The 11,691-nt window shown below is 37.7% G+C and overlaps 1 protein-coding gene across 4 annotated transcripts; it reads right to left on the bottom strand.

Moving 5' to 3' along the window:
- Positions 1-4,165: 4,165 nt before the first annotated feature.
- On the bottom strand, positions 4,166-11,141 carry LOC109215576. Of its 4 annotated transcripts, none has more exons than XM_019379671.1 (10): positions 10,742-11,141; positions 8,743-8,853; positions 8,493-8,609; positions 8,238-8,360; positions 8,031-8,138; positions 7,074-7,176; positions 6,943-7,000; positions 5,461-6,860; positions 5,230-5,345; positions 4,166-4,571 (listed from the first exon to the last, which is right to left on the bottom strand). In XM_019379671.1, exons 1-8 carry the CDS (start codon positions 10,842-10,844, stop codon positions 5,535-5,537), a joined length of 2,049 nt encoding a protein of 682 aa, XP_019235216.1. In that variant the 5' UTR covers positions 10,845-11,141; the 3' UTR covers positions 4,166-4,571; positions 5,230-5,345; positions 5,461-5,534. The 4 variants fall into 4 exon arrangements, with proteins under 4 accessions (XP_019235216.1, XP_019235215.1, XP_019235214.1 ...); XM_019379670.1 differs by having other exon boundaries at positions 9,013-10,827; XM_019379669.1 differs by having other exon boundaries at positions 8,743-10,827.
- Positions 11,142-11,691: the final 550 nt, after the last annotated feature.

The following is an 11,691-nucleotide window of genomic DNA, read 5'->3' as shown; positions in this document are numbered from 1 at the left end:
GAAATAACATCCATACGGCCAAGGGCCATCGCCAAAAAAGAAGAGTTCGACCTCGTTCGAACCACGACGGGTTAACATTTCGACAAGCTCGAAATAACATCCTCTGCGGCCAAGGGCCATCGCCAAAAAGAAGAGTTCGACCTCGTTCGAACCACGACGGGTTAACATTTCGACCAGCTCGAAATAACACCTCTACGGCCAAGGGCCATCGCCAAAAAAGAAGAGTTCGACCTCGTTCGAACCACGACGGGTTAACATTTCGACCAGCTCGAAATAACACCCCTACGACCAAGGGCCATCGCCAAAAAGAAGAATTCGACCTCTCGAATTACAACCTTCGGCCTCGTCCGAATCAACCTTCGGCCTCGCCCGAATTCCCATTCGGCGACCTCGTCCGAATTCACAGCAGGCAACCTCATCCGAATTCACAGCAGGCGACCTCGTCCGAATTCACATTCGGTCTCCTCGCCCAAATCTACATTTGGCGACCTCGCCCAAAATCGCATTCGGTCTCCTCGCCCGAATCTACATTTGGCGACCTCGCCCAAAATCGCATTCGGTCTCCTCGCCCGAATCTACATTTGGCGACCTCGCCCAAAATCGCATTCAGTCTCCTTGCCCGAATTTACATTCGGCGACTTCGCCCGAATCCCCATTCGGCGACCTCCTCCGAATTCACATTTGGCCTCCTCGCCCTTCCAGATCCGAGGACGCGAATGACCTCCTCCGATGCCGCCATCCTTGCCAAAGCCGCCATCCTGGCCTCGACGGCCTTCTCCAAACTCTACCGTCTTCTCGATCGACTCATCACTCGAGTCATTGCCCTTGATCGAACTCTACTAAAGTTCAACCCGCATGGATACCACTTTGACCTAAAGGTCGGCACCCTCAGCCACGATTCACACTAGTCGACCTCCCCATCCGAATTTCTCGAACTACGATTAGTGAAGTCCGCTCACCGAGCTCGACTAAGAGACGACCTCGATAAGCGGAGGGACTAACTGTATGGGTCAAAATCAGATCAGAGAAATTCGGTACGCCGAGACATAAGGTCGAGGTCGGGCAGGCCAAGGTTAGACAGTCATCAATGAGACCGAGGTCGGACCGTCATCAATAAGGCCGAGGTCGGACAGGCCGAGGCCGGACCGTCATCAATAAGGCCGAGGTCGGACAAGCCGATGTTGGACAGTCATGAAACAGCTAGTTTGCTTTGGAATACTTAAAAGGAATATTCTACCGAATATTCCCTCTAAATTGTACCTTTTTTAGATTTTTTATGGATACCCCCCTTATAAATAGGAGGGGAGGACTTCCCAAAATGGGGGCTCTCTGGATCTCCCTCTCCCTCTCTCTAGGAAAATATGTAAACACACCTCTCTAGAGGATCTGTGATCTCATACCTTCATCGGATCCAAAAAGGGTCCTAAGGTTCTTGTATTTGTCTATCATTCATCTTTATCAAATGAAAGAGGATCCGTCCCACTAAAGATTGGGTGAATCCTTTCCTTTATTTACATTTTATTGCCGTTTAATGTTACTTAATGCATCTTTCTTTATGCTATTAAATATTGCCATAATCACTGCCAACATTTATATTCGGCTATGTTTTTTTTTTAATTCGTATTATTCATCTCGGATCTAGAGTTAATTATCCTTAACTAGGATTTACCCCTTCATCTTTGATTGATTTGCTTAAAAAGAACTAAAAATCTTTTGAGTCAAACAATAATTACACGATGAATATTTGCCAAATGAGTTAAATTCAATCCTTATTTAGGTCACTAGTTGACAAAGTAAAAAAAAACATGGACATAAAATGGTCATATTAAAATAAATGAGGATTGATTTCTTAGCTGCACTAAGCTGACTTTTGCCTCTCTCTCTCTCTCTCTCTCTCATTTTTTTAATATTAAATTCGTACCACCATTGTGCACGTTTTGTTGATGATTAGGGGCGTAGTATTCCCAATGCAATATAACAAAAGATTGTTAAACTTTTTTATTTGTTTTATGATCAGTATAGTGAGGTTCTAATCTTTACATTTACCTATCCATTCTGTTCTTTGTGAATTGTGGCTGAGCTTTTGCCCTATAATCAGGTTCTGATATATCGTAGAAGGAGAAGGAAGGGGATTTCTGGTGGCTTCACATCTGCATCTAGCAAATCTTGAATGGGTCAAGCAAGGAACCATTTATTTTCCTAATAATATCTTTCACATAGTTAATAGGAGAACATGAAAACCAAAATACACCGGCAAATTAGTTTCCCTACACGATCATATTTTAAGCATATTGATACGTGAAAATAGCGAGGGCTAGCCAATTTTCGGACTGATAATTAAAAAATAGCCACCGTTTGCAAGATCATTGAAAAATAACCACAGTTTTGCTGAAGCGCGGAAATTACCAGCATAATATGCTGGATTATGGAGCTCCTGCGTATAAACTTTCAGTATATCATGTTGGAACTCCAATACACGGAAAATTCCAGCACATTATGCTGGAATCTCATATATAAAAAATTCAAACTTCAGCATATTATGCTGAAATTTCTTTGGATTTTAACGGTGTTTTTGTTCAGATTTTATCTTTACATGAAAAATAGCTAAATTTCGATTACTTTTGAAATTGTGGCTATTTTATAATTAACAATTATAAATCTGGCTATTTCTGATTTTCCCCCTATTGATACATGTTATGACCTCTTCACTAATATATGTGAACAAATAATAATAGTCACTATCATCCGAGAGTGTTGCCTAGTAGTTAACAAAGTGGGTTGAAAATAATCGAATCTTAGGTTCAAATTTCAGATGAGGCATCAACGATAGGTGATTTTTTATCATTTGTCCAAGTATTGATGGACAACGTGTCCCAGTACTTGTGCTAGGTATTTTGTGAAATTAATTGACGTGCGTACAAGCTAATCCGGACAGCATCCTTATAAAAAAATTAGACCCGATGTCTATGCTTCAAATTATGACTTCTCAACCCTTCTGAAGTCGGGTGCCTACTAACTAGAGAAAACACGTGCAAGTGAAAAAATAGCGTTACTGTCTTTTCTGCTAGCTAAGTTGAACAAGTCATTAAAAATTCTGTGGAAAATTGGGGCGGAAGGAAATCTAAGTGTAACTAATAGGAACTGTCCCTTTCTCACGGATTTGCCGTGACCATATCGAATTGCAATTAACAATTCGTAATTGTAGGTATAAGCATTTTCCTATTAATCCGTATTGCTGCATGCAACTAATGACGTTAAATATTCCTAAATAAAGATGCTGTTAGCTAATGCAGCAAATATAGTACCTTACTTACATTGCATCAGGTCACCCATTAAAAAGGAATTAGAGCCTTTTGGATTTCGTTTTGGCATTTTCTAATTATGATACACTATCAGTTTGGATTTTAGAAAGTCAATTTTGGCAAGAGTTAGTCCACGTGCTTTATGAAGAACTAATTAACATAGATAATCAAACTCCAAGAGAGCTAACGGGCACAAGGATCTCGATGCTATGCTAGCATGAAGAATCTGAGAGGTGACTGTAATGACCAAATCTATTACTCACGAGTCTAAACAACAAGAAATACTCAATTATGAGAGGAATTAATCATCCAACAAATAGGCTAGCTCAAAAGTTTTGAAAAGGAAGGCAAGTATGTTCGAAAGAGTAACAGAGAGAATCTTATTTATTTATTTATTTATTTTTCTAGCGGTAGTATTCGGGTCAACTTACACGCACCTTAATTATTCCACTGGACCTACTACCTTCCACCCACATAGCTATCACGTAACTCTGCCTATCAAGACTTACGGAGATAGGAAGAAATCACCGAACAAATCTGTCACTGCTGAAATTTGAACCCTAATCTCCAAGAATTTCATCCCACTTTATTAATCACTAAGCTACACGCTTGGGTGCTACTAGGTTGAATCTCATTTGAACTGCAAGAATAATTGACTAATCCAATTTGATTCCCCCTTGTTCAAAAATTACATCTATAGCTATAACATGATATTGTATAATTGAGGAACTTATGGTTTGGTTAAGCATGGGTTTCTTTCTTCAAAGGATGAAACAGAGACAAAGACATGCCTACATATTTCAAGAAAAACCTAATTTGAACTCGCAAAGTGGCAAAGCTAAGAACGCCTTTTGATAGACTGCTAGAAGCTGAAATAAAAGTTCGAATACAAAAGGTTCATTGTTAAGAATAGGACACAAAAGGTCAGCTTGTTCTCACGCGTTAAACGAGCCAATAGGACTAAATAATTGTTTTAACTATATTTTGAGAAAGATTCTTTAGAAGCCAAGAACCAAAATGAATAAGAGCTGGAGTGTTCGACAAATTATGTCACTGGACACAAATGGGATTGGCCGACATAGTAAAAGGGGACCACAGTAAGATTCGCCAGAGTTCTCTCTCATTTTTTTTTTTTTTTTTTGTCTATATTCTCCACACAGCTGCTCATTCAGTACATTTCTTTGTATGCTTATTCTATTATTCCTTGTAGTAATTGACATTTCACTGTTGACCTCCAGTTTTTGAGAAGGAAAACGAACAAAAAGAACACTGCATGATAATACAAGAACCTTAAGTATATGTATATATACTAGTATTCCATAAGGAGTCAAGAACAAGAATTTCAAGCAAAGACAAAAAGGGTTTTGAGAACTGAAAGAGTACACTTATCGTATGAAGTGCTGCAGAATCAAATGGAAAGGCGCCTAACAATTTTAATATCCAAAAAGAGGCCATTATTAGGAAGCGCCAACCCTCCAAAATGGATAACATTACTCATACTTTTGCAACCCTTGCCTCTTCCTACCTACTATCATATGCGAATTTAGAAATTGGATTTAATCATAAAGGTTCTCTGAAGATATTGTACTTCTAAAAATTATGGGTTTAGAATTTAATATGTTTGAAAATTTAGTGATTTTTCGCATATATATTTATGTTTCATTTCAAAATACTTTCTTCGGTTGACCCCTTAGAATGTAGGTTGCATACGTGTAACATGGTGTGAAGCGTCACATTTTAGGGTAATGAAAACTAACAAGGTCTTGCAGCGATGCTGTTTAGAGGGTGCCATCAGCGAATACTAAATACCTAATGAGACGTTTGTTTACTAGTAAATGAAACTAAGGATAGTAAAATGCCAGAACTACACTATTTTTCTACTTGCAACCTCAAAAAGCAATGTACTACTATAGGCCCTGGTACATACCTTAGCCTGTTGAATGCTTCCGAAAAGGGTGATTTACACATAGTAGATCACTGTCTGTCACGCTAGTGCAAGAAACACCCAGAAATGAAAGATGTTTTCCTTGGCGGAATTCCATTCTGTTTGAAGAAAAAGGAAATCTAGTTGGTTTTGAAATCAATTTATTTACATGGCTGAATCTCAAACACAACATAACAGGGCCAAACGATGGATGATCACGGAAAAAGAACAAACCTTTAATGGAATAGGAGGCAACACTATGATTATTTAATATGAGTATAGGACCCGTCAAAACTATATGTGAATCTTTAGCTCAATGTCCATTCATCAGAATGATCAGGAGAAATTTCTTCAACAGATGTAACCCAGCTTGAATTTTCAAGTAATAGAGATCCACCCCTTGCTTTGTCACAAGATACTTCAGAGTTGCAAGGGTACCAGATATGACAGTTGAATGACTGTTCAAATGATTGAGGAGCAGTTTCTCTTGGGTTTAAATCATACAAGTTGTATTTGATCTCCTCATTTGTTAGACCAACTGTATCTTCTCTATGAGGTAGTCTTGAAGTATGATAAGTAGATAAACCCCTCTGCAACTGGGAACTGGTTGCTGACAGGAAATTCCAGCCGAATGTATCCAAGGTAATTGGCAAGAGTTCATCAGAATCACAATGATTCTTCTCAAGATGACTAAGATAAGGGACAATAACATTGCCACTTTCAAATGCATTCCCTGGATTACAATCTTCCAGAGAAGTGAGATCCTCTGAGTAGCATGACAAGGGTTGGTCACAGCGGTCGAATCTTGCAACTCCACATTCCTCATGTTCAAGAATTATTCCAAAATCAGGATTATGATCTTCCAGAGAATTAAAATCTTCTGAGTTGCATAACAAGGGTAGGTCAAACTGGTCCAATCTTGCAACTGCACATTCCTCATGTTCAAGAATCGTTCCAAAATCCCTGGAGCAAAATTTGGTAGGAAAGAGTTTCTGCTGAGAACTGTTTGAATGAAAATATGGCAGTGCATCAAAGTATGCAGAGTTTGTATATAAAGATGACAGTGCCAGCGCATCAAACTTCTTTTCTGTACTCCGCTGGTAATCAACATGCAGTAAGGTGGCTATTGGTGAACACAGTTTATTCCCTCCGCTAGTAGTAATGGCTAATGCGGGATCACTTTTCTCCTCATTGAAATCCCAATCTAAGAATAAGTTTTGTGCTTCTCTGCTTACAGGTATATCTGCACTATGAAGTCTATCCGGTAGGAAATGATCAGCAAATCCATGCCGGTCAAAGGATAATGAAGGCAATGAATCACTCTGATCCCATAAACTTATACTTTTGTTGTTTGAAATTTGACTATTATCTACATCTTCACAGAGCAAACCAGTTTTTGCGTCATAGTCGATGAGATGAAAGGCAGAATTGAAGTTATCCCATTCTAGGGGAACTCTCTCCGTTGGCCTACAAAAGAAATTAGTGAGGCAGCCATCAGTCTGGCTCATCCTATATTCTGGTACTGTAACATCTTCTTTGTGTTGTGAATGAGGTCGTGCATGATCTGGCTTAGCAAGTGCAAGTGAGGTAGTACTTGAATTTTCCCCTTTCCTGACCTTTGAATCCCAGAAATCCTGAATTTCCAAGTAACAGAAAGTCAGAAAAAAGAAAAGAAATTTGACTTATATAGTTGATGAGAAAGCTAAGAGATCATACTTCACCCTCCTTCCTTCCAGGGAACAGCCGGCTGAGAAGTGCAGAAACCAAATCAAACCTGGAACCATAAGTCAATTTGAGATGGAACTTATCAAGATATCAAAGCAACTGAAAACATTAATCTTGATGACCTTTCAGAATTGAGTTTTTCGACATCAAGAAACAGTGCATTTGCCTGCTGATGTAGTTTCTGTCTCTTTGCAGCAAAAATTCCATTACCAGAGTACTGGCTCCCTAAGAGTGATAAGCAAGATGTAAATGTTCTGAACAAATGTTTGCGTCTAAGTCTAATCACACGCCCTGTAAACTGCTAGAGCAAGCTCCATAATCAGTTGGCTGAGGTTAATGAAATCAGTTAACTAAGACAACAAAAGAACACAGACGAAACAAGATATAGATACGGTTTCCCCATTTCAAAAAACCAATGGAGCACATATTCAAACAGACAAGGTTTTCATTCTTGTTTCATCATGACTAGAAAAGGCCTCTTGGAGTGTTTCTAGTGTGGAAAACACTACGGCCATTAGACTGCTAATATAAGGAAATACTTGGTAGATTGAACTTAATCTAGCTCAAACGACTTAAGGATTATGCTGGAACTTTTATTAGACATTAGCACCAGGAGGTTTCTCCAAGCATAGAGCACCAACCCCTACCTGAACTCTTAGCAAGAAAATGAAAAAGAATTGAGGAGAAAGCCTGTAATGCTGATTCAGCAGTGTACAAATTGCGGTGCTTCTGCATCAACTATTGTACTGAGTATGACATTGATATTTACCTCTGTTTAAACACTGAAATAACTTCGTAGTAAGGAGCATTCAGATTGAAAAACAGCAAGCTTCTTTCATAGAGTGAAGGGTCCAGTAATAACATTTCCTAGAGCTTTCTTTGTGCTTCTTCTTTTCCTTGGATAAAGATAAATGCTCACTAATAAGGCAGTCATTCTAGTTCTTCCCATATCCATCTCACAAGTCGATATTTATCCATCGAAAGAGAGAGGGTGAGGGATGATAGCGTAACTATGCAGACAGACTCCTAAGTGAAGAATCAATGTTTCAGAGAGAATTGAATGGCTGATGGAAGATAACCTGAATTATTTGATGGACCTGCAAGAGGTGACAGCCGCAAATTTGAATCTACAGGAGTCACTGCAGTTGGGAGTGAAAAGGACTTAAGTTTTGCCTCCTTGGATATACCTGCATTTTGTCATACCACGTAGGTCGCTGAAATTAACAATTGACCGAACAGAGTCAAGATGCTTATATTACTTGTACACATTATACTCTGCTTCCTACCTATGACACCATCAACAGGTGAAAAGGACTGGCATTCATTAGTCTGATATTCCTTTTCTACTTGAATTGGAATTTTAAGGTCCTTATTTGGACACTTCAGCACGTTGTGTGTGCTCGTTGTGTCTGCATATTAGGCATGATTAGTTAAATCCTTCAAATAAAAGGTGGTTTCTGAATAAAATAAAGCAAGCTGAATTTTCTTAAAGCTTTTGAGGAACCAGAAAGTTTAGTAGCTAGAATCAAAGTGCAACCCACCTGAGGTACTATTCTTTGATAGTTTACTCCTTCTGTGGAGAAGATCCGAATTACTATGGCCAACATCCTTTTTCAACTTCTTGAAGAAAGCATATTCTGAAGTTTTGGGCATATCAGCTGCACTAACAGTACTATAACTTTTTAAAGAACTTAGAGGTATATATTTGAAACTGTTAACATCTTCTGAGATCATATAAAGGTTGGGACATCAGTAATAAAAAAGGTAGTTCAAAATAAAGAAAAACCTTACATCTAGGGTTGCGAGCTGTCTGATATTTTTTGGAAAATGCAACTCTTCCGACATTAGGAAGAGGATCTGCTTCCGTATCTGGGGATGTGACAATTTTTGCCTTGATTGCATCTAACAGTAAAAAATTACTACAAACTTTATATATAGTAGGAGGACAAAGGGAGAGCACAGGTCTAATAAGCACAAAATCGTTAATGCAAGAATAAATGAGATAGAGGAAAAATGGCCAACGAATCAAATCAAAAGTACAAACAATGAATGAAGACATACAATGTCTTATATAAAGATATTGAATTAATGATACATCCATGCTAAGTCCAACTCTCTCCACAGTCCAAAAGCAAAACGCATATGAAGCAGTCATCAGTAGTAGTGTTTGCTGACTGCTGATACTTGCAAACATCTGAAATGATTCGGGTTCATACCATCTTTATTGCTAGTAAAATGCCATTGACATGAAAGACATCACCATAAAAATGGCAAACAAGAGACTTCAATAATAAGGGGGAGCGCTTAAATATAACACCTGACACCTCCTTTGCTTGCATTAAGACTTCGATTATTTAAGGTTAAAGCAGAGAAATTTTATTGTAATCACCACCAAATCCATTCTATTCAATCATCATCTGGTTTGGCAGCGGAAATAAGCTATTTTGTTAGGAAGCTTTTAAATGAAATGAGCGTCAAGACACATTTGTATTGCTATAATAAGTAAGATACCGAAGCTTAAATAGAGCGACATGGACCCTAACTCGCTTGGAACTGAATCCTAGTTGTTGTTGTAGTACTAAATAGGATACCAAAACAAACAAATGATGGAAAAATAAAATGAAATCCAACAAATGGCTGAAGCTATACATATGACATACAGATACCAATATGCCATTGTTGAACAACCACTATGACCCATTAATCCAAAAGAAAAACACACAATCTTGAAGAAGGTGACAATGGGTGCTGATATGCGCGAAGGATCTCAAACCATTCATTGATAGCATCTTGATGGGTTTCGCTTAACATGTGGCTGATGATAAGAAGTCTATCAAAGGAAAAAGGTAGAATCTATGACCGCCTTCAGTCATGGTGGGACTATGATGGTTTGAGGTAGCCTTGAGTTACAACAACAAATATGTCTCAATCCCAAACAAGTAAGGTCAGCTATATGAATTCTCACTGACCACGTTACTTTATTTAAACTCATCTCATGCCAGTATTTTGCAAATACAAATAAAGTATTAGAATTTCTTTATATTTTCTAAACATATAAATCTATAAAAGGACAAACCAATCTTCGAAAGCAAGCACTTACAGTAAAAGCACTAACTTCTAATTCAGAGAAGTTACCAAATCCACAATAACTCACCTCTCGTTAGTCAATTCATTTCCTGGTAGCTACTCTTAAGGGGTGCTATTTGTACATCATGCCCCTTTACAATTTTGAATTTAAGAAAATGACCTTTTTAGATCTCTTGTGTGTAAAAGACAAATCTCTTACTTGTAAAAGTAAATCTCTCATGTGTAGAAAAAGAGCTAGGGTCATAAAACTAAAAACAAGTTTGAAGAGCCAAAAAAACAATTGACCCCTCTTAGGGACCTTTTCACATTATGCTCTAGCCCAGAAAGAACTTAATCCGTTATCATTGTTACAATTTATGGACAAAGACAAATTCAGGATTTTAGGTCAGTGAATGCAGAATACTAGAAGACTACTTCCCTTTTTTTGTTAATATATAGGTCGTAATTACTATAAATATATCACAGAAAACTTCTAAATAATATTTCTAACTTTCGAATCAAGGCAACAGGTGCAGCTTAAGCCACTGCTTTCTATATACATGCGCCGATGTTCCTGATGATATGCAGACCATTTTACAATGAATCACACCAATATTTGATAATTGGAGCAGAAAACGTAATCCAGCAGCTGAAACAAAGTGTCGAGCAACCAACAATAATATAAATTTCGAAAAGAACTGCAAATTCAAGTGACAATCAGTACTGGATCGTGCATCGTCGAGGCCCTGAGGTTGAGTGACGACTCCAGCTGAAGAGCTTAGGGTTTTTGCTGGAAATTTAATAGCGGATTTGAATCTTCGCCTCATTACGTTATGGTGACTTTCCTGATTTGGAAAACTAAGTGCAGCGATCAATGAAGCTTTTCAAATTTGAACCCTCGATTTATAAGACCGAAGAGCATCAACTTAGGCGCCAAGGCGGTTCAACTTGCGCGGTTGGGCTTGCAGATGGCCACTTTGAGGACCCCAGTTTAATGCATAGTCGATGTTCATAATATTTTTTCTGTAAATTTAGCCATTTCAAAATCTAAGCTTCCAAATTCTTTAACCATGAGTCTGAAGTTTGGTTTGAATGTCCAAAAGATTTTTGTCTCAAGTATCCAAAAGTTTTTTGTCTGAAGTTTTAGAGCCCGTTTGGATTGGCTTAAAAAAAGTGACTTTTTAGAAGAAATAGTTTTTAAGCCAAAAATTAATAAGTTGGGGTTGCCCAACTTATTGCTTTTGGCTTGTTTTAAGCAGTTTTTAACTTTGTCAAACACTGAAAAAAGCTAAAAAGAGTTTAAAAGCTGATTTGACCAGCTTAAAAAGCCAATCCAAATACCCTCTTAGTAGGCTTTTGAACATAAAAATTATAATTTAAAAAAAAAATAGTATTTGAAATTAAGTTAAAAATTGTTGTTTGTAATTTGAAATTATGTTTGGATATGCATTTCACTAGAAAAAATATTGCAGTTAGTTTTACGAGAGGGAAAAACATTTTCTGAAAAAATTCTAAAAACTTAAAAAGTTTTATGGACAAACATGATTTTGAAAAAAAAACCACAAAAAAATTTGTGAACGAACGGATCCTTTGTTTTTGCCTAAAGTTTTCTATGTAAAAGTTTCATCCAAATATCTGTAATTTTTATTTGAAATTTTATCCAAAATGTCTGAA

This window comes from Nicotiana attenuata, unplaced genomic scaffold, assembly GCF_001879085.1.
Source record: "Nicotiana attenuata strain UT unplaced genomic scaffold, NIATTr2, whole genome shotgun sequence".
Lineage (NCBI taxonomy): Eukaryota > Viridiplantae > Streptophyta > Magnoliopsida > Solanales > Solanaceae > Nicotiana > Nicotiana attenuata.
Note: the sequence above shows the minus strand (reverse complement) of the source record. Positions and strands in the feature narration are given on the sequence as shown.